At 39.1% G+C, this 23,003-nt stretch overlaps 2 protein-coding genes across 5 annotated transcripts; both read left to right on the top strand.

Annotated features, from left to right (window-relative positions):
- Positions 1-2,350: 2,350 nt before the first annotated feature.
- LOC115750424 (transmembrane protein 184C-like) lies at positions 2,351-5,346 on the top strand. The gene is made up of 5 exons (XM_030687779.1): positions 2,351-2,507; positions 3,306-3,604; positions 3,695-3,817; positions 4,232-4,522; positions 4,919-5,346. The coding sequence occupies exons 2-5, from the start codon at positions 3,341-3,343 to the stop codon at positions 5,123-5,125; spliced, it is 885 nt and encodes a 294-aa protein (XP_030543639.1). The 5' UTR covers positions 2,351-2,507; positions 3,306-3,340; the 3' UTR covers positions 5,126-5,346.
- Positions 5,347-9,910: 4,564 nt separating this feature from the next.
- On the top strand, positions 9,911-16,195 carry LOC115750407 (BUD13 homolog). Of its 4 annotated transcripts, XM_048276468.1 has the most exons (10): positions 10,001-10,054; positions 10,149-10,174; positions 11,155-11,386; positions 11,514-12,417; positions 13,497-13,564; positions 13,646-13,707; positions 14,274-14,377; positions 15,211-15,286; positions 15,374-15,554; positions 15,720-16,195. In XM_048276468.1, exons 3-10 carry the CDS (start codon positions 11,179-11,181, stop codon positions 15,803-15,805), a joined length of 1,689 nt encoding a protein of 562 aa, XP_048132425.1. In that variant the 5' UTR covers positions 10,001-10,054; positions 10,149-10,174; positions 11,155-11,178; the 3' UTR covers positions 15,806-16,195. The 4 variants fall into 4 exon arrangements, with proteins under 4 accessions (XP_048132423.1, XP_030543594.1, XP_048132424.1 ...); XM_048276466.1 differs by lacking the exon at positions 10,149-10,174 and having other exon boundaries at positions 9,911-10,054; XM_030687734.2 differs by lacking the exon at positions 10,149-10,174 and having other exon boundaries at positions 9,911-10,054; positions 15,211-15,283.
- Positions 16,196-23,003: the final 6,808 nt, after the last annotated feature.

Genomic DNA, 23,003 nt, shown 5'->3' on the forward strand with positions numbered 1-23,003 from the left:
GATAAAAAATAATCAGAGTGATACCCGTATGGTATAATGTAATCAATTTAATATGATAAGGGGGTGTTGAAGTGAAAATAGCGCAAGCCTTTTTACATTTTGTAAATACATGATATATGGTGTTTAGGCACATTATGCATGGTCTATTTGCATGGATTGCTTGGAAAAAGTGCACAGAAAGCTATAAACCTTATGTTTGAAATGGAGAAAATTAACAAAAAAAGTCCTAAACCTATTGCAATTGTACTAATTCAATCCTAAACTTTTTTTTTTTTTTGCCGATCCAATCATAAACATTTTGCAATTGTGTCATTTCAGTCTATCTATCAAATTTTGACCTATTGGCGTTGACGTGGATGCCAGGTGATCGACGATCGAATATTCTAATTTTTTTTGAATTTTTTTATGATTTTTATATTTTTATATTTTTCCTTTTTTTTTCCTACCCCCTTCCCTCCCCGCCTCCGGCTAGTCACCATAATTTGGCAATCGACTAGAGGCGTGGCCGGAGAGGCCGAGTGATGGTGGGGGCCGACCTCACCGTCGCCGGCCGAGGCAGCAATGACGAGGTGGAGCCCCACAATCCTCTCCCGGCCATGGCGGGGCTTGACCTCATTGTTGTTGCCTTGCCCGATGATGGCGATGGCAATGGCAAGGTCAACCCTCGCCATGGCCAAGCGAGATTAAGTCCCACCATGGCCGGGTGAGGCTCGACCTCGCCTACCCGGATTTGGGCTTGTGAGGTCGGCCCCCACCATGGCGGGGTGAGGCTCGGCCTCTTCGGTCGCACCTCTAACCGATCGCCGGATTATGGCGACGGGCCGGAGGGGAGGTGGTAGAAAAAAAAAAAGGAAAAAGAAAAAGAAGCATAAAACTTATTAAAAAAATAAAAAAAAATATCAAAATATTCTGTCACCGCCCGGCCAGCCTCCACGTCAACACCGGCCTGCTAAAATTCGTCGGATGGACTAAAATAACACAATTACAAAAATTTTATGACCGAATCGGCAAAAAAAAAGGGGGTCTAAGATTGAATTGGCACGATTGTAATAGATTTAGGACTTTTTTAGTAATCGCCGAACTATGGCGACCGGCCGGAGGGGAGGTGGTAGAAAAAAAAAGGAAAAAGAAAAAGAAGCATAAAACTTATTTAAAAAATTCAAAAAAATATCGAAATATTTTGTCGCCGTCCGGTTGACCTCCACGTCAGCACCGGTTTGCTAAAATTCGCCGGATGGACTAAAATAACACAATTACAAAAGGTTTATGACTGAATCGACAAAAAAAAGTGGGTCTAAGACCGAATTGACACGATTACAATAGATTTAGGACTTTTTTGGTAATTTCCTTGTTTGAAATGTAATAAACTCTTTTTTCAATTAGTTCAATGAAGTACTAAACTTTTTTTGTTATTAAAAGTGCAATTAAGATTGTTCGACCAACGATGTCTATAATTGGCTATGTCGCATTAAAAGATAGCTATGAAGGTATTAAATTGCACTTTTCAATTTAAGTTTAAGATTTGACTACGTTTGTATATATGTGGCGTGCGGATTTCGCCCTATTTCCCTTCGATTTTGTCGTGAAAGATATTTGTTCACTGGATTTGTCGAAGAGTGAACCGTGAATTTTTGAATCATACAATTATTTTTGTTTTGGTGAAAGATTAATGATTATTTCTTTATATCTCTTCAAATAATTGATTGATAATTTTTTTTTTAAAAATTTCAAATAGAGGCGCGAAGTGCTCTTATTTTCTCAAATAATAACTTGAAATAAACTTTATTTCAAATAAAAGCATGAAGTGGTTAAGGAGTCTAAAAAAAAATCTGACCTAAAGGGTATTGTCGTCATTTCCCCTTTTTGATTTTTGAATTTTTTCTTTGTTTTTTCCGTTCTCTATTTTTTAATAATTAAAAAGAATTGAAAAAATTGAAAAAAAAAAGGGACGGACACAGGCGAGGGACTCCCTCACCGGCCTTTGTGGACACCCCACCGGCAATGGGGAGCGGCCCTATATGTGAAATTTTTTTATTTTTTTTAATTCTTAAAAAAAATAAAGGGAGAGATAGAAAAAAGGTCAAAAAATCAAAAAAGTGAAATAACGAAAATACCCTTGAGACTTCCTCTTATTTCATACAAAGTTCACTTTATATCATTATTTGAGAAAATAAGGGTACTATATATAATAAGATTTAATTCGGATCTTTATTTGTGAAAATAAATGTACTTAAAGTTCTTATTTGAATATTTTTTTTCTTTTCGGAAAAATGTAACCTGCTTACGGTCGGCCAAATTAAACAAAGCGGTTGAACTCAGCCGTGCTTTGACCACAAAAAAAAAAAACTCAGCCGTTCTCGGCGGCGCGTGAAGAAATTTGAAGTGGCGCTCTTTTCATTGGTTACGTGGTGGCTGGTAAGACCTTCGTCAAAATAGGCACAGGAGGCTCCCAAGACCTCGCCAGTCTCCGATCTTGCACTCGATCCAAATCTACTTCGGTGATCTCAGTAAGTTCATCGCTCTCGTGTAGCTTTGCCAATTTCGTTTCTTTCTTCAACAGATTAATCCTAGATATTGCCGAGCCCGCCTTGATAAGATCGGACGTACTGTACGGTTTTGAATCTTAGTTTGTGCTGGAGTTGGGTTCTCACGTGGTACGGTTGCAAATCGAAATTACGTGCATTTGATTCGGGACCCGACGATCTTCACGCACATCAGCTATGGCGGATTGATTGTGCCCCGAAATGCTCAGTCGACTGATTCTGTTCTTGAATTCGTATACGTAATATGTTCCTCGAGGAGAGAGTAGAAAACATGGTATTGCTTGGAACTGTGTGTTTTTGCATACACAGTGTGAGCATAAGAGGCTTGAACTGATGTTAAGGAGGCGTCTTTATCGACTGTGTAGTCGGCAGTTTGATCTTTTCGGATTCTTTTTAAGTTTCAGCAGCAACTTGGTGTTTATTTTTGTGGTAAACTTGAAAGGTTCATGTTGTGCTGCCATGCTTTTATTGAGATGAACTCAGAAGCGGAAAGCAGTTCTGGATATGTTTCATTTGGCGGCGCCCTGTTTCGTGCATCCCATTGCTGTGATTATTGTCCTTTCAGAACTTCTGCACATAGTCATTTGATTTGTAATGCTCTGTTATCTGTATGATAACAAACATTTCTATCTGCTTCTGTTGTCCCCAAGTCGCCTGCATGTGTTTTTCCTTTCAGGATGTGCTTGTCTAAGGTTTAATTAGTTGTACTATACTCATAATCCGAAATATGGAGTCAGAGGGCTTATAATATTGATTTTGCAGATCCTGAATTTATCACCCGATACTGCTGCTGAATAATGGATTTAAGCACACTAGACCGTGGGCAGATCACTGTACTTGGATCTGCGTTTTGTGTAATGCTTACCATGCATTTCACGGTTCAGCTCCTCTCGCAGCATCTCTTTTATTGGAAGAACCCCAAGGAACAGAAGGCCATAATCATTATCATTCTTATGGCGCCCATATATGCGGCTGACTCTTTTATTGGCTTGTTGGATATACAAGGAAGCAAAGCGTTTTTCATGTTCTTGGATGCGGTTAAGGAATGTTATGAAGCTCTGGTGAGTGCGGTTTGCTTGCAATTATGCGTTCTCTGTGGACTGCCGTATGCCTTTTCCTTTATTGCAAGTGCTTAACTTTCTATTGCGCAGGTGATTGCCAAGTTCATGGCTCTGATGTACAGTTACTTGAACATTTCCATTAGCAAAAACATTGTACCTGATGGGATCAAGGGAAGGGAAATTCACCATTCCTTCCCAATGACACTTTTCCAGGTGCTGGGACGTTTTCTTCTTTTTCACTGTAGTTCAGCTAGTAAACCAGATAATAGGACATTTTTCTCTCTTTACGTTTTCGAAATCTGAGTGTGCGGCGCACAACTTGATGCAGATAACCTGTACATAACCCGTTAACTGAGAATTGGTTGGAAAAGACACCTGGAGATTTTATACTCTCATCTTGTTTTTTGAACAATCATCTTCTCGTGGTGATACATAGATATCAAGTATGAATTAAAGTGAGGATCTTTGAACCCTTTTTCTTGCGTCTCTTTTTGGCCTTCATTATTATATTTAGAAGGCGGAACATTCTTTGATATTTGTTCGAAATTTGTGACTGGAATAGCCGTCAACCAGTTTCAATCTTCTTCAAACTTCGTATATATGACATGATTATCTTTGAAATTGCAGCCTCACACAGTTCGGTTGGACCATCATGTACTTAAGCTCCTCAAATACTGGACATGGCAATTTGTTGTCATCCGTCCTACGTGTTCCATTTTAATGATTACGCTTCAGGTTCTTGGGATGTACCCCAGTTGGTTAAGTTGGACATTCACCATCATTCTCAACATTTCAGTTTCGCTGGCCTTGTATTCCCTGGTGGTTTTCTATCACGTGTTTGATAAGGAGCTGGCACCGCACAAGCCTCTTGCGAAATTCATGTGCATCAAGGGCATTGTCTTCTTCTGCTTTTGGCAGGTAAATCCTTATCCTCTTTCTTCTCCCACTTTGGCATTAGTATGTAGTTATGGATGGAACATAAACGGTAATTAACTTTGAAGTTCATATTGGAAACCTAAGATAGGTGTCCATGAAACATCTCTTTCTCCCTGAGTCGTCGTTCCAAGAGCATGAGTAATAGTGCCCCACAGTTCTGGCTTTTGTGCTGTATGGCTCTGAGAATTGATGCCTCAACTGATATTTCACAACATAGCATAAGGAGTCTCCACCCTGAGATTTCAACCCGGATATTTCTTTCCCTCCCTCTCTCTATAAATTAAAAGCTCATACCGTCTATTCCATGTGAGTAACCTTTAATCCTGTTTACCTGAAAGTGGCACTTGTTTGTCATTGGCATTGTATCATTTCTTGCAGGGAGTGGTGCTTGAAATACTAGCTGCAGTTGGAATCCTTAAATCACATCATTTCTGGCTGGATGTAGAGCACATTGAAGAAGCTATACAGAATGTCTTGGTTTGTATGGAGATGGTTGTGTTCTCCGTACTCCAGCAGTATGCGTACCATGTTGCACCTTACAGCGGGGAGGCTGAATCCAAGATGAAGCTAAAGAAGTATGACTGATGTGAATGGACCCTAAATCTCATAAGACATCATACATGTACATTGTACTCACTTGGGAAATAATTTCAAAGGTATTTTCTGGATGCACAGAGAGATAGGTGCAGCGTTTGTCAGTGGTTAATGTTCTTTCTACATTCCTTTGCTCTTTTCAGTACTTTTATTTTGGACTTTTAGTTCTTGATGTACAGAGATAGACATAAATGCATTAGTGATTGCTCAAATCTCGGTAATCTGAGATGTAGGGATGTGCTAGACTACATACATGCATTAGTCATTGCTCAAATCTGAGATGTAGGGTGTAGCATTGTTCCGTTTCATGCATATACATTTTCCTCCCTGCTGCGATTTGTTGCAAGCAGCTTGCCTGAAATGTCTTTGCTGTGCACTTTCTTCTTTTGCCCAAAATCTTGTCCCAGACCCTTCAATTACCATGAACAGGAGGACGCACGGATCTCAGTTCTTCATCGTGCTTGCTTGACTTGAGGCCGATTGTTGGATATACTATGTAGACTGGCCATAAGTGACTCGCATATTGAGGATTAAGGTGACCAATTTGATAGCAATCAGTATGAAACTTCTATAGAGAGAGACTGTTCTGCCCAGGAAAAATTACAGGAAAATTATTGATGGATGCGAGCCAATACCATTGAATGGTACATAATGTCATGTGCTCAATATTTGTTTTGCTTCTTTCATGTGCTCAATATTTGTTTTGCTTTTTTTTTTTTTTTTTTGTTTTGTTTTGTGTAGGTTATGGATTCATCGCAAATGAAGAAATGGGTTAAGCCATCAGACAAGAGAAAACAATTCATGCTAATGCCCACAAGAAGCCCCCCATTACTGCAACCATTAGGTTCAGCCAACAGACAACAATTCATACTAATGACTCCCTAACTGCTTTATCACTTGGTACTCCTAGTCTCTCTTATTGTATTGCTTAGCTGTGATATGGCTCGTGTCGAGAGATTTTCTAGCTGCCGGTATCTCGATGGGGCTAAGGTGACAGGCTCGCCAATCTTGAATTATCGGTCACGGGTCGTGCGGAGTAACTATCGTTCAATTATGACATTCCATAGGAGTTACTGCCGCTGGTCGCCTTTTCCTACCAAGAAAAAAGCTTAGCTTGATACGGGGCCACGTCGTAAACAGACTTCTAACTTAAATCAGTGACAAACTAAGTTACATCACAAATTACTTACATTATATCTAGTCTTATTTCTACCTTCTGAAGTCTATTAAGACTCCATTTGTTTTGCCGAAAATGAATGATTTCGAAAATATTTTCCTGAAAATGATTACTTATATGGCTTAAATTAATCCGCCAATGAAATATGTTTTCATCATCGATAACGTTTGAATATTTTCATGAACGATGCAAATGTTTTGTTCATCCATTTTTGTGAGCATTATAAGCGATCAATTTTAGAAACATATCTTTCTAAATCACTCGCTTTCCGCGATTCGAATGGATCCTTATCATAAATCTAGCTTTAGATGATTCAAAGAAACTCATTTGGTTGAGAATATGAAAGGAGATAATTCTATATAAAAAAATTCATTTAATTTGAAAATAAAATATAGAATAAAGTCCATGAACTTTGTAACTTACGACTTTATTGTTGTATGCCAACTTTTATTATCCGAATAAACGATGGACAAATACAGTCTGAGCTTTACCTTAGCAATTAAAAAAGATTGAAAAGGAGTTTGATTCAAATGGATATAGCAGCAAATAAGGAAATCCGCAACCCACGGAGATTGCATCTCATTGAGAGTCCCCGTCTTTGGTTAACTATGGTGGTCGCCGTCTAGAACCACGACGGAGACACCGCTTGCGAGGTGGTTCGATCGGTCTCAAGCCGAGCTGCCCGAGCCCGGAAAAAATATTCCCAAGTTTTTGTTCGAGGGCCGGCCTAATAACAAATTCGACCTGATGCAGGCCCCATCCATTGGTTTTTTTTTTTTTTTTTTTGTCGAACAGGCCCATCCATTGATTACCGATGCAATGTTTTCGTCTCTCTTTTTTTTTCCCCTTAGATTTTTTTATTTTGTTTCCAATTCCTTTTCATTTTCATTTGATTGTCTTATTTTTATGCACTCCAATCGTTAGATCCTCAAAACATCGTTAAGGAGAGGATGCTTATGTATCTGTCGATAGTTTTGGTATTAACCCAAATAAATGTAACGACTAAGATTAGATCTCATTGGGACTCTTTGTCTTTGTGTAAACCACATAACCATGAGGGTTTGGGTGAGTAACAGAACCGATCGAACCAGGAATCACTCGGATCGGACCGAATCAACTAATTTTAGGCGATTCTCGAGAAAACCGGTCCAACTCCCGATTTCAATTTTATGGAATCGGTGATTTTCGGCCTGGGCTTTCAATTTCAAGAGCAGAACCGCCCACTCGAAATGCGGACCAGGCCGATTACTTTTTTTATTTCCTAATTTTTTTTAAAGAAATTGAGAAACCCTACAATATAACCCTGGCTTCCTTCTTTCCTTTCCCATCTCACGGCGCTCTCGGTTTCATTGTGGGTTAATACCACGAAAAATCTCAAACTGGTACACCCGTTATAAATTTACCTCAAATTATTTTTTTTAACATACAAAACTCCAAACCATTACACCTGTGACAAATTTATCCAAACTAATTTTCCGACTACCAAAAATCCCAAACCGGCGCATCTGTGACAAATTTACTCCCATACTAATTTTTTTTACCACTAAAAATCTCAAATCGGTATACATGTGACAAGTTAGCTTCGCCAATTTCAATCCTAGCTATCGCCGAGCTCAAATTGATAGGATCGAACGTACTGTACAGTTTAGAATTTTAGTTTATGTTAGAGTTGGGTTTTCATTTGATCCGAATGCAACTTGAAATTATGTGCATTCGATTCGGGACTTGACGATCTCCCCGTACGTCGGCTATGGCGGATTGAGTAAGCCCCCGGGATGCTCAGTCGACTGGCTCCGTTCTTGAATTCGTGCATGTAATTGTTTCTTGAGGAGAAAGTAGAAAGACGTGTTATTGCTTGGTATTGAGCATAAGAGGGTTGAAGCTAAGGAGGGGTCCGGGTTGATTCTGTCGATGGTCTGATCTTTTCGGTTTCTCTGCAAATTTGGACGGTGCTTGAAAGGTTCGTGTTGGGCTGCCATGCTTTTATTGAACATGAGAAGCAGAAAGCAGTTCCGGTTAAGTTCGGTTTGGCGGCGCTCTGTTCATTGCATCCCGTTCCCGCGGCTTTTGTCCTTGTAGAACTTTTACACGTAGACATGACCAAATGGAACCGTGGGTCTGGAACCGGCCTGTTGACCGGGCCCACGGTTCCAATCCGGAACCGGAACTGCCAGTTTCGGGCCGGTTCCGATCCGTTTTTATAAAAAAAAAAAAGGGGGAAGGCTCGGGGGCAAAGAGTCGTTGGGCTCGGAAACCGACAGTTCCGAACCGGAACCAACCCAGAACCGCCGGTTCCTGAATCGGAACCTGCGGTTCGGCCGAACCGGCCAAGTCTATCTGCACGCATTGATTCAATTTGGTATTGCTCTGTTATCCGCATGAGAACGCACATTTCCGTCTGCTTGTCCCCTGGTCTCCTGCATGTGTTTCTCCTAGTCAGGATGTGCTTGTCTTACGGTTTAACCATTTGTACTCTTTACTCATAATTGGCAAGTGTGGGATGGAGGACTTACGAGATTGATTTTGCAGATCATGGCTTTATCGCTTGGCTCTCGGAACAATTATCGCTGTGTTGCCTAGCTGTGGTATATCTCCAATGGAGAGACTTTTCTAGCTGCCGGCATCTTGATGAGGCTTTGGCGACAGGCTCGCCGACCTTGGATTGTCGGTCGTGGGTGGAGCGGAGCCGGTTGCCTTTTCGTTACCCTGAAAGGAAAAAGAAGAAGAAGAAGAGAGACTTGCTTGGTACTGGGCCTAGTAACAGACTTCAACTCAAATCATCAAGAGATACCCCAATTGATGCGCTATTGATGGTGAAATGGAGATAATTGTATTTAAGGATTTATTTTAATTCGTAAATAAAATGTAAGAAAATATTTGAGTACGAAGTTCATTGACTTTTGTAACTTATGACCTTACTGTGTATTGCAACTTTTTTCCTTTTGTCCCTCCATTCAAATATTATTTGACTAAACAATGAAAAAAAATAAAGTTTGAGCTTCACCTTGGTCCGGGCGATTCCTTATCCGATCGGTCCATCTTGCTCGTCCCTAAATTTGCCGTCCATAACCATGAGGGAGACACCACTTGCGTGATGGTTCACTTATACAAACAGTTTTAGGTAGACTTGATCGTGGACCCGATAATCGTCGAGTAGCGTAAGCTCGCCTTCGCATTCGCATTCGCCCGTGTCATAATGGCTTGAAGGCAAAATCGAGGTAAACTTGGGCAAACTTTTTTTTATCTGATGGCTTAAATTTTTATCCTCAATCTTTAGATGTATTGACCATCATTGGGATAATATTTGGCCGGATCCCAAAAACACTTTGCCAAGCACCTCGCATTCACTTATATATCTAGTATTAACGCTAATAAAAAATGTCAAAGTTGTAAAAATCGAGAGATTTATTGTCACATTTTACTAAATTCTATTTAATTTCTCGTCGGGACGAACAAAAATAAAAATACAAAAAAGGGTATTTGAAGATTGATTTTGATAAACATCAAATGACGGGCAAAATTAATAGGAGGTCGAAAACACATTTCGTCTCTATTTTTTTTCATTTTGTTGATTTCTCCAAGCATGTTGAAATTATCGTAAAATTAACTAATACATGTATATATATATTGCGGAGTTTTTAAGGGGTTTTACTTTTGCTCAAATTGGTCTCTCTCGCGAGGAGTTTCTGCAGCTGGTTCTGCAAATCCGAGCTCGTGATCGCTCTTCCCTGACCGACTCGCCTGTAAGTCTCTCTCTCTCTCTCTCTCTCTTTCTCTCCGCCCCTTAGATTGAAGCATGTAGTAGCGTTTTTCGCCTGATGTTTCCATTGATTCCGGCACGCCCAGACTGCGTGGTGTTCAAGGTCATTGAAGCTTGTCGATGGGGTTTGTAACGAAGTAGGGGTGCGATTTGTTCTTTCTCGCTATGCTTATTCCGCTGCAGAATCGTCCTTGTACTACTGGTTGTTTTCGCCGATTAGCTTCGTGTTTCTGCAATGGTGCTCATTGGGTTGGGGGGGCGCGTTCGACATGTTTGGGTTTATGCCTCATTGAGCTCTGTCGCGCTTGATTTTTTTTTTGTAATATCAGAGTTGACTGAGGTATGAGTATTGTGATGACATGATGGAATCTTGTTTTTTTTTGTTGTGGGCATTGCAGTCATCCCCCCTACCTGCCTTCCTTCGATGGTTTTCTTGCGATTTCTCTCCATGTCATTTATTGTTTTGCTTCAAGGATGGCCCTTGTATACATCGTAGGTTATAAGGGTCAGTTCGGACTGGGTGCGGTCTTTTGATTTGGGAAACGACGCATGATTGTGCGTGCTCTGGTTTGAGCTTAAGCATGTTTGCATTATAAAGACATTTCTTGATATTTCGGATACTTTCTTCATGAGATTTGGGAAACCATTCATAACATGTAACAATTTTAATAGATGTGTTGTGTACGATTTAGATTAAAATGTGTTAGGCGTGAAATTTGAGTTGTTATGATTATGATGCAGAAATATGAGTTGCTTTAACTATTATGAAGTCTAATTAGATATTGCTCTTCATTCTTGTGATAATTTCATCTTTTGGGTAGGCATTAAAAATATTATTTTGAATCTTGGTGAGTATGAGAGAAGATATGTATTGATGCTTATATGAAATGCTTTTTCTATCTTTTATGACTTGCATTTGGATTCTAATTCATCTTTTGGCTATTAGGGAGTCTGATGAGATATTGCTCTTCATTCTTGGGATAATTCCATCTACATGCATGCTTGGGGATATACATACATACATATATATATATATATATATATATATTTTTTTTTTTTCTTGACTTGAACCTCGTACTGTAGGAAGTAGCATTGGCATCGACAAGAATGGCGACCTCAGCCTCAGGTTCAAAGTCACTCAAAGAGTATTTGAAGCGATATGAAAGTACGGTGGAGCAAGAAAAGAAGAAGAAGAAAAAGAAGAAAAAGAACAAACCGAGAACAGATGCTGCTAGGGTTTTAGTTGTTGATGAAGATCCAGTTTGGCAGAAGCCCGTAAATCTCTCAGAAGAAGAAAATACTGATGATTCAGCTGGTAAAAAAGTGTTCATGCTCTTATTTATGTCTATAATCGCAATTGATGTACTTTTTCTGTGTTAGAAAGAGATAAGAAATAAAGTTAATGGTCCCTGATGTTCATGCCTGTATGTCCTGTTTCATAGATGAAGCAAAGCCCCAAATTGATGAAGACATTGAAGTGAAGCGAATGAGAAGGCTGGAGCTTCTCAGGTCCAGACGTCCTTATCACTCCATTTCTGATGATGGGAGTGGCTGGGTTTCACTTTCTTCAAAATCCTTCAACTTGGTTAATCAAAATGCCGACATGTCTCCACCCCGTTTAAGGTCTCGGAATGACACACCTTCACCAGAACATGGACTAGAGTCATGTGGTCCTGCTGATACTGCTCTGTCACCACCATGTCGGAGACGGCAAGATACTCCCTCACCTGGACCTGTTGCAGAACTTACGGATTTAAATGCAACAAAGTTTGATATGTCCCTCCCTCGTCGGAAGAGGGTGCGGCATGATTCTGCATCACCACAACCCAGTCCTAAGCAGCCACTTTCTGGCAAGGAATATGCTGATTTATCTCCCCCTAGGCAGCAGCTAAGACGTATGTCATCACCTGAAAGAAGTTCCATCATATCAGATGTTGATATATCTCCACCTCGTAGAAGGAGGGCTACATCGGATGCACCATCATCTGAGCCACATGTCGATGAGGCAGATTTTGGCAGAAAAGACACTGATCTATCACCTCCAAGGCAACATCGGCGACGCCATAGTACTCCTCCCGATCCTGATTTTGATGGTTCAGATCTGGCACTGCCAAGGAGAAGCCAGAAGGGTCGTGGGAAGCAATCATCACCTGATCATCCTACAGAACGTCTATTAGAGGAAATTGATGTTTCACTTCCTTCTGCTTCTGACCTTTCCCCGCCGAGAAAAAGTAGGAAGAATTTGTCTGGTTCAGTGGACACAAGAGAGGGAATAGCAACTGGACTAATTTCTGGTAAAGATATCAGCAAGGATACGGCTAAAATTAAAAAGGATGAGTGGTTGAGGTCTCTCTCTCTCTCTCTCTCTCTCTTTGTGTGTGTGTGATAATTTGAACACAGGGAACATGAAAACTGTGGATTAGAGAAAACTTGAATGTAGATGGGGTTTTTTTGAAATTCCTGCTTGCGTGCATGATTTTAATGGCAAGTGTATTAGCTGATGCTGATATTTAAAGGCATCAGTGTTTATTAGCTTCTCATTGTGTGTGTGTGTGTGTGTGTGTGGGTGGGTGTGTGTGGGTGTGTGTGGGTGTGTGTGTGTGTGTTCTAATTTGAACACAGGGAGCATGAAAACTGTGGATTAGAGAGTGTGTGTGTTCTAATTTGAACACAGGGAGCATGAAAACTGTGGATTAGAGAAAACTTGAATGTAGATGGGGTTTTTTTTGAAATTCCTGCTTGCTCGCATGATTTAATAGCAAGCGTATTAGCTGATGCTGATATTTAAAGGCATCGGTGTTTATTAGCTTCTCATTGTAGTTGAGATGTCTGATGCACAATATTTACCTGTATGCGTAAGCTCCCTTGATCATCCACTTTAGCTGCATCAAAATATCTCAGGCATTGCAGGTTGCAGCCATTATTTTGATGCTGGAGGCCTTAATAGCCAAATTTATCCCATAATGACCAGTTGCTGGCCTTCCTGCAGCAACTGGAAGATTCTCACCGGAACTCTTGCATTTCTTATCCATGGAGCTTCTTTTGTTTAAAAAATTTCCTGTGGACCTGATTTTTTCAAATTGGCATTTTTATTCTTCTCAGCGTTGTTGTTATAATCTACACTTGATAGCTAGGAAGTACTTGTGCATCTTTATTTGGTGGCATGGGCACCATTTGGTTCTTATGTCCAGTTACTCTATTTTGAATAACTTCGTAGTTGGTACTTTGGTAGTTTTTGTGCATTTTTCACATAATGCATTTTTTACCCATCCAAATCGACATTGAAGATTTATTCTGCTAGCATATATTGTTCAAATACGTATAGGAGATTTTCGTTTCTTCTCTACATATTTAGCATCTTTCCTGTTAGCAAAGCAGCTTCTGCTTAGAGCCTCTCTGAGAACAATATATGCATGCACTCTCAGGTTTAACGCATTGGATGCTTCTATTACCGGGAAAGGAGCTGAAGGTGTATATCGGGATAAATTGACAGGTAACTATTGGTTAATGGAATTTTTAGCAGGGATGCACCTGCACATGCCTCAAGTCATGACCTGACTTCATAGCTCTACAGGAAAACGCTTATCAAAGGAGGAGGTCCTAAAGTCACGACAGAAAGTAGAAGAAAAGCCTAAGGTATGTTTTGGGACGCACTGGCAGCAATTTCGTGTGTTCATAATTTCTATTTCATCATCTTTTGTAGTTAATGATAACAAAGTTTTGAGTTGAGTCAATGGAAGTATAAAACTTTTATCGTAAATGTTGAATAAATAGCTGTATGCCTGTCTGGTTATTACTGTGAATTTTATGTCAGACATCAGGGAAATGTGGGTTGTATAAAATTACAAACTACTTGTACTGATATTGCTTCTCATTATGGTAAACTCCAAAAGAATTGCTATTTCTCTTTCTCTTAAAAATTGTTTTAAGTTAACTGACTTTAGAAAGGGTATGTGGATAATAGTGTAACACCATGGGCAGACCTTGGAAGAGTCAGGAAATAAACAATTTTATACCTGGCATGATTCTATATTAATATATTGCTTTACTACATTAATTGCTACTGTTATCTTGGAGTTTAATTAATCAGGTTTGTTTTCATTCCGTCAGATACTCCTTGTTGTGGCCGATTGCTTGAGAATCTTTTAGTTTTTTTTTTTTTTTTTTGGGTAAGGTAGTTCTTTTAATATGTTCTCTTTCAGGAAAAGAAGCTGGAGTGGGGCAAGGGGTTGGCACAAAAGCGGGAAGCAGAAGAGAGGCTGCAGGAACTAGAAAGTGAAAAGGACAAACCATTTGCTCGGACTAGGTAAGAGGAATAGCATTATTGTCCATTATTCTAGAAAACAGCAAAAGAGGAAAAAAGGAGGAGTTTTCGATACCTCTTTCCTTCCTTGTTAACTGCAAAAGCTGGCAAATATCTATGAGGAACGAAAAACACAGAATTACTTCTGCTTTTATCTTCCATTTCCTCTGCATAATGACTCGAAGCGTTATACATTCTTTTGTTTTTCATTTGGGAACTTTTGAAATAGTCTTTAAAAATTATACCAAGCTGTAATTTGGCTTACTTGCTTTTCTCAAGGACAAAGCCAAGATGATGAAATTGCTTTTCTCCAGGAAAAACAAAAGAGAGGGCGAGGACGTAGTGAAGGGAAACACGAGAATAAATGGCCAGACAACATTTTCATCTAATGAATTTAGCCACATACGATAGTTTTGGAATATGTAACTTAATGCATGTGGCATTAAGTTATCACCTGACATTCTCAAGTCCCTGTCAGAGCTGTTGCCACTGCTGCCACATTCACAACTGTGATGTCCACCACCAGCACTGTCACACTTCTTCCTTTTCTCCTTACCAGTACTTTTATTGACATCTTTAACACGCTCTCGCATAATGCTTTTTATTGCTTTTAGGGTTGCTGTCTACAAATAGTACAACTGCATTAACTGTTTAGATAGGAAGCTGTATGTGGATAGTTCTTTTAGGGGGCACTGGCATGCCTGTATTGAAGATGTTGTCTAGACAGAGTCTATGAGACTAAAGGATGGCAAGCTGCTAGGTTATGATGCTTGAAAGAAGTTCTCCAAGCATTTCATATTGTTTATTTTGGTTCTGACTTCATTTTTAATTGGCAGAGACGATCCAGAACTCGATAAAATGCTAAAGGAAAGAGTTAGATGGGGAGATCCCATGGCACACTTAGTAAAGGTAGTTCATCGAGATACTGATGTTTGCGTTGACAATTTACCATTCAAGCAGTTATTCATTTAACAAGTTTTTTCCTTTTCTGTAATACAGAAAAAACATGTGGAGCCAGCACTTGCCGATTTTGGGGATGATGAGAAGATGAAGGAATCAGGATTTGTAATTCCTCAGGACATTCCCAGTCACAGCTGGTTGAAAAGGGGATTGGACGCTGCCCCAAATCGATACGGTATAAGACCAGGAAGACACTGGGATGGGGTTGATCGTAGTACTGGTGGGTAATTATTCTCACGCGTCATGCCTTTCGTAAATTCCTGATGGCTGTAAACTTTTATTTTGGTCCTTGCCCCTGGGAAGGAAGGAGAATTGTTTTTGTGGATTTAGAATGCAGAAGCATGCTTATGAAACTTTGTTTACCCTGTTTCCTACATTATCGCAGGGTACGAGAAGGAGCTATTCAAAAGGATGAACGAGAAACGAGCATCAGAGAGAGAAGCTTACCTATGGTCTGTGTCGGATATGTGACTGTTTCCACAACATAAGATCCACGGCTTACTATTCTCAAGTTTCAGCATTTTGTCGGCCAAAAATCAAGTGAAAGTGCAGCTCACATTCATTTTCGAGATAAATTTGGTTGAGATGTTGCATTTTGTCTTCCGTGCATAAAAGGTAGCTCTCCTCTGTTCAAAAGTCTGACTGATGGATTATTTCTAATTCCGCAAGTACACCGGACTTGTGGAGTCCCCCGGGTTTGTATAGACCTGCAGATTATGATGTTTTGTAGATTGTCTTCTTTCCCGTCTTTTTTTTTTTTTTTTTTTTTTGTCGTAGGGGGAAAGATAGAGAGCCTCTGGGGGGAAAAAAGGAAAGGAATGATATCCGTTTTGCTTTGTCTTACAGTGACTTTGCTATTGATCTTTTATATCTGCAATCCACAGATTACTGTCTCCGCCATTGCATGGACGAATAGGACTCTTAGGGTTGCATGTAGGTGTTGATGAACTAGTATGTTTTGTGATAAATAAGCGTTTATTAAGTAGGTACCAAGCGGTACCGCCTCTCTACAAAATGCCTTAAGCTGGAAGCCACCCATATACATAATTGTGAATTGTGATTCGGCTAGCAGCGTTATCAAAAGGGAAAGTGCGGGGAAAATGATTGATGCCTAACGAATCGAAACATGTCTGAATGAAATCGGACATGTTGATGCTCGTGTCGCGATGATTATCCCGCTCTCGGACCTGAATTCGATTCCCATCATGAATTCCACAGTTAAGAAGAAGTTACTTTCTTAAAAATGAGTGTACTTTCAAAGTCATTCAAATTGTATGTGGAAGTTAAGAAGTACTCAGTACACAGTTACGCTTATACGGAAATTAATCAAATAATCTGTCGTATCTAAAAATGACATCAAAAAGGTTTTCTATACATCTACGTATGGTATCAAAGAAGACGATCATGTAGATCTGATTATCGAGTTGACCAATCGATTCGCAGTTGATGCATACTTTAATGATCCTTTTACCTATTTATCACTGAAACGAATTCGCTACAAAATTGATAATTTGCTGGAGGAATTTTCTCCGTCCGTTGCTTGTTTGCTCTCTTGCACTCAAGAAAGACAGCTGAGTCTTAGCCTCCCGCGGGCAAAATCATGCAACCTCGCCATGCTCCGATCCGACGGTCGTCGGCGTTGTTGGAAATTTCAGATCGAACGGATGACAAAGCACAAGATTCAACGGTGGTCCGCGTAACAGACGTCATTATGGGGTTAAGACTCCGTCCAAGACAAAGATGGCCCCTGTACAATTGGAGGCAGAGTAGCAAACCGGTCAAATATGTCGACGTTTCTTCCGAAATTCTCGCATGCGACTCGAAGCTGAATGGTACGAGGAAGGTGTCACGTTTGACATGACTTGAAACAACTCTCCTTTGCACCGACATTTTCGGGCACGTGCCTGTGCGCGATTGAGTTGATTAGGCTTAAGAACATATTAAACCTCCTGGGATTAGAAACGAATCCACCTACTGTTGATTCCATACGGCATCGATGTTCCAGCTCAATCCCTCATAAGGTTGGGGGTGCCTTCCACGGCACGGATCGGCGCGTCTAGTTTGAATGCACATGACATGTGTTCGATTTTTACGATATCAAATTAAAGAAGACTCGAGATTGTTAATCCGCTTAGACGAATGCCCGCATCTTTTGTCAAGAAAATTGTTCAAAATGTTCCAAACCTATTATACGGCGGTCGACTCAGTGTTAAACTTTTTTATTGTGCCAATTTAAGCCTAAACCTTTTATCTATTTGCCAATCTAAGTTTTAAACCTTTCAATTGTGTTAATTTAATTCTAAATTTTTCAATAAATTTTCATTTTAGTAAAAACTCTTTTGACAAATTTTCAATATATTTTTTTTCGATCAATTATCCAAATAATAGGCTTAAGACTAAATTTATAAAATTTTAAAAGATTGAGGACTAAATTAGCACAATTGAAAGATTTAAGACTTAGATTGACAAATCGTTGAAAAATTTAGGATTAAATTGGCACAATTCCCTCTTTTTTTAATAAATCTCAACCGTTGATATTTTAATTGACTATTGGAGATTGTTGGAGTAGAAAGTATCTTCTGTCCCATGCCAGACCGAATATCTTGGATTCCAACCCAGCCGCAGCCGTCAACATGTTTCCACCACTTTGACCTCGTGATTTGGGAAAATTAAGGAGGGGGTGAAAACCCAAAATTACCCTCCCGTTGACTTGTCTACCGAGGTCAAAAGTCGAGGAATTGATGGTCTTTTCGCACTCCGAGAGCCGCCCTTCAGGATGTTCAGCGCGCAGAATGCGGAACGTTGCAAATGGGCACTTTCCTTCCTCGCACCACTTTCTTCTAAGTAACAGTTCATTAAGTCAATATTTCATTTAATTTCAAGAACCTTCTACTTTTGTTAATTACATGATATTTACATATAAGCTTACCGAATATAATTTCTTCACCTCTGACCTAATTCTATTAGGTTTAAAGGAGAAAGACTTTATATCTCCTTTTGTTCTTGTTTCTCGAACAATATCAGGAAAGGTTAGCAAACTTAGTCGCATGTCATACTTTCTTCAAGAATATAAGCGAACAAAAATGGCCTCAAGCAAAAGATGATATTTTTTTTCTACCCGTGTCTTGGTCTTGAAACCGACCTCCTAGAGCACGTGTTATTGGGTTGCTACCCTCTTACGACCATGAATAATATCACTGGAAACCGACCTCTTGGAGGCATGTCTCATCGGGTGCCAGCCTTGTGGAACTCTCTCGGCCCGTTGTGAGGTAAGTTTTCAAGTTTAGACTCGTTATCACGATTCTTGAGATGAAAGTCGTATAGAAATTTTAACTCGGTGCTGAACAAGATGATTTTAAGACTCATACAAACCTTTGTCACGATCACCGACTAAAGCCGACTTGGGATCTACCTTCCCCAGCTACCACCCTTAAGTTCCCTTTGAATGTTTTTCTTCCCCAGAGAGAGGGAATATATGGAGAACTTACATGGATTTCCCTCCCCAATTCCGGGAAATTCCTTTCCCTGCTTCTATTTAAGCCTTTAAAGGTTTTGCTTAGGACCTACGTTACTTGAAGAAAGGGAGGCTTTTTTTTTTTCCTCCTCTCTCTCTCTCCTCCGAGTTGCAACAACTTCCCTTGCGTCGCAAGTCAGCTCCTTTGATTTCCTCTATTATATTAACCCTTTCTCCATTATTTTAAACGTTTTTCTAATTTCTTGTACGTAATTTCTCTCTCCAAACCCCCCTCTCTCTCTCTCTCTCTCTCTCTCTCTCTTGCTTTTTCGGTTCTTTGCACTAGCCTAGCAAGAACAGCACACATGTATATATACCACGGCAATCTCTGAGATGTTTCTTAGCTTCTGCATGGATCATCTAATGGATTTAGCCACATCCAATAGTTTTGGAGTACGTAAGTTGCTTTCCACGGCGCCTTTCGTCCAATCTTACTGGGTGGAAATTGCATGTGGCCTTAAGTCATGACCTGACATTGTAAAAGTCACTGTCAGAGCTGTTGCCGCTGCTGCCACCTTCACAACTGTGATCTCCACCACCACCACCCCCAGCGCTGTTACACTTCTTCCTTTCCTTCTTACCATAAATTTTATCCAGGTCTTTAACATGCTCTCACATGATGCTCTTTCGTTGCTTTTAGGGTTGCTGTCTACAAGTAGTGCTACTGCATTAACTGTTCAGATAGGAAGCTGCATGTGGATAGTTTCTCTTAGGGAGCATTGGCATGCCAGCGTTGAAGCTGGGAAGATGTTGTCAAGACGTATATCTATTGGATAAAAGGATGGGCTAAGCTGCTAGGTTATGATGCTTGAAAGCAGAGGAAGTTCTCCATGCTTTTCATATTGTTTATTTTGGCTTTGACGTCATTTTTAACTGGCAGAGGACGATCCACAACTCGATAAAATGCTGAAGGAAAGAGTTAGATTGGGAGATCCCATGGCACACTTAGTAAAGGTAGCTCATCGAGTTACTAAGGTTGGCGGTGACAATATACGATTCAATCAGTCAATTTGAAGGGGGCACATAGGTTTTGATGAACTGGTACGTTTGTATTCATATCATGTAATCATGCCTATTTAGCCAATTGGGCAAAATCTCATGTTGCTGTTTTTTTTTTTTTTTTTTTTTTTAATGACAGAGAAGCGGTCATCAAGAATGTACCAAGCCACCGTGCACCAAATTTTGCGCGGGAGACTCTAAACTTTCCGTCGCTTTGGACAGAGGAAATGTTGGAATATATATAAATATTAAACCATGCATTTTTGTAAAAGCTTAAGCTTTTAGAACAGTTGGTAGTGATCCCATAAAATTTTTGTTGGAAATTCCAAGATTCACCATGCCTTCTGCCACCACTGGCCAAACGTTCTTCTCCACCTCCTTCACGACCCGCAGTGTTATTTTCATGACTTCTGGTGTCGCAGTCTAGTGGCTGCAAATGCATTAAACGAATCGTTTTACAAAGGGCGCGTTCGTTTTGCCGGAAATTAGAGATTTCGAAAATATTTTTTTGAAAAATAATCGCTTATATTGCTTACAAAAAAAATAAATTAAACATTTTTTCCATCGTCTACAAAAATAGTTAGGCATAGATTGTTATCAATAACAAAAATATTTTCCGTTGACTAATTTTTTCAATTGATATAAGCAATTGTTTTTCAAAAATATTTTTCAAATCGCTTATTTCTCGTGAAACGAACGCACCTCAAGAGTCACTATTTTAAGTATAAACTAAAAGTGAAATGCTTTTCTTTAATTAAATGGAGCTACTTTGATGTTACATGTACAAAGTTGTCGGAGACAGTCTTAGTAAATAGATTAATACTTTCAGAGCAAATTAAAATTGATTGTCGCGTATTAATATTATGCATTTACGGAATAATATTTGGAAAGCCTATAGTATCTAAAGGTGACATCGAAAATATTTTCGATGCACCGATGTATCGCATTGAAAAAGACAACTGTATAGATTTTTTTTTTGGTCTGGCAACTGTATAGATTTGATTACTGTGTTAAATAAATATTTGCAATTAGAAGGCTAATAATTGGATGAATTTGCTGTAGGCGATCGAAGTGGTAGAGCAAAGGGACAGGAAATTCGTTTGTCCGTTGTTTGTTTGCGCTTGCCTTCAAAAAAAAGGGAAAAAAAAAAGAAAAGAAAAGAAAAAGGAGTGAGTATCACGGAAAATCATAAACCGATGCATTTGCGATAAATTTACCCAAAAATGATTTTTTGACTATAAAAAAACTCAAATTGGCACATTTGTGATAAATTTACCAAAAACTAGGTTTTTGTTCACAAAAAATCTTAAATTGGTATGCCCTGTGGCAACTTTACCCCAAACTAAGTCATTCGTTCGTTTTCGTTAAATTTTACAATCAAATTGCTGAGTTAGATGACACATGATAGCTAACAAACGTACTAGTTTGAGGTTTTTTCACTCCATTTATCATAAGCGTACCAGTTTGGGACTTTTCGTGGTATTAACCCAATTTTACGGATACTAACAGATAGTAAATTTGTCACATGTGTACCGATTTGAGATTTTTTGTGATTGAAAATTTAGTTTGGGATAAACTTATCACGGATCTACCGGTTTGAGAATTATATATATGTGAAGTTGTAAACAGTTGTGATCATTATCAATAACATCCGATTTGGTGTCCAATTTTTTTTTTTTTTTTTGGTGTCCATTCAAAGATACCAAATCAATACAACTTCTAGGAATAGGTACATTATCCCCAACTATTACCACTCTTCACATTTAAAATAACTTCCTTTCAAAATTGCCAGTAACCTCTTCTTCGAAATGAAAAGTCACCTCTTTTTATTCAAGAGTCACATCTTTATGGTAACAAACTATATCGACATACACAAGGATAAATTTTGCAGCGTTATTTTCATGACTTCGGTGTCGTAGGCCCTGTGATCGCAAGATGCGTTAAACAAATCATTTTATTGAGGGTACGTTCGTTTTGCCGAAAATTAGCGATTTCGAAAATATATTTTTGGAAAAATAATCGCTCATATTGCTTACAAAAAAAAATGAATTTAACATTTTTTTTTCTATCGCATGCAAAAATTGTTAGGTGTATATTGTTATCCATGATGAAAATATTTTTCGTTGACTAATTTTTTTTATTGATATAAACAATTATTTTTCAAAAATATCTTTCACATCGCTTAGTTTTCGTAAAACGAACTCACCCTAAGAGTCATTATTTTAAGTATAAACAAAAAGTGAAATGCTTTTCTTTAATAAAATGAAACTACTTTGGTGTAACATATACAATTTAGTCGGAGCCAGTCTTGCAAATAGATAAGTACTTTCCGAGCAAATAAAAATTGTTTGTCGCGTGTTAAATTGTTAATGTTGTGCATTTATGGACAAATAATCAGACAGCCCGGAGTATCTGAAGGTGACATCGAAATGATTTTCAATGCACAGATGTATCATATCGAAAAAGACAACTGTGTAGAATTGATTACGTGTTAAATAAATATTAGCAATCAGAAAGCTAATAATGGGGTGGTTTTTTTCTTGCAATTCGAGATAGCATCTATTTAACTTTTTATCACTCAACTAAAATTCTACAATCGAACTGAAAAAATTACCAAAAACGTCCAAAATCTATTGCAATTGTGTCAATTCAATCATAAACTATTTTTTATCTTAATTAAGTATAAATTTTTTTATATTTATGTCAATTTAGCCCTTTCGAGCAACTTTAGTCAATCGGGATGGATATCTGCTAACGTTGATGTGGACATTGGCACCGACGTGATCGATTTTTAATAATTTTTTTTTAATTTTTTTTCTTTTTTTTCCCTTCCCTTCTTGTTCCTCCAGCTAGTTGTCAATTTGGCAACCGGCCAGAAGATAGAGTCGGCTAGGACGAGGTTGGCCTCACCACCATCGTTGGGATGGTGAGGTCCGGCTCCACCCTACAACGGCAAGGCCTAGCCTCGCCCTTAACATTGTGAGGCAACCTCGCCCTCATCAGCTCTAGCTTCTGACCAATCGCTAGCTCAGCAATCTACTAGAGGAAGAAGAAGGGAAGGGAAAAAAATAAAGAGAAAGAAATAAAATTTAAAAAATATTCAAATGTTATTAAAAATTGATCATACCAACGCCGACATTCAAGTTGTTGTCCCAC

The sequence above is a fragment of the Rhodamnia argentea genome, chromosome 3 (genome assembly GCF_020921035.1).
Source record: "Rhodamnia argentea isolate NSW1041297 chromosome 3, ASM2092103v1, whole genome shotgun sequence".
Taxonomy (NCBI): Eukaryota; Viridiplantae; Streptophyta; class Magnoliopsida; order Myrtales; family Myrtaceae; genus Rhodamnia; species Rhodamnia argentea.

Bases quoted from the DNA above. Each gene is read 5' to 3' on its own strand.
- LOC115750424 (XM_030687779.1), top strand. From the start codon at position 3,341: ATGGATTTAAGCACACTAGACCGTGGGCAGATCACTGTACTTGGATCT. The intron at 3,605-3,694 runs GTGAGTGCGGTT...TCTATTGCGCAG, and splicing joins AGGAATGTTATGAAGCTCTG to GTGATTGCCAAGTTCATGGC. The intron at 3,818-4,231 runs GTGCTGGGACGT...TTGAAATTGCAG, and splicing joins TCCCAATGACACTTTTCCAG to CCTCACACAGTTCGGTTGGA.
- LOC115750407 (XM_048276466.1), top strand. From the start codon at position 9,926: ATGTATATATATATTGCGGAGTTTTTAAGGGGTTTTACTTTTGCTCAA. The intron at 11,387-11,513 runs GTAAAAAAGTGT...CCTGTTTCATAG, and splicing joins AAATACTGATGATTCAGCTG to ATGAAGCAAAGCCCCAAATT. The intron at 12,418-13,496 runs GTCTCTCTCTCT...ATGCACTCTCAG, and splicing joins AAAAAGGATGAGTGGTTGAG to GTTTAACGCATTGGATGCTT.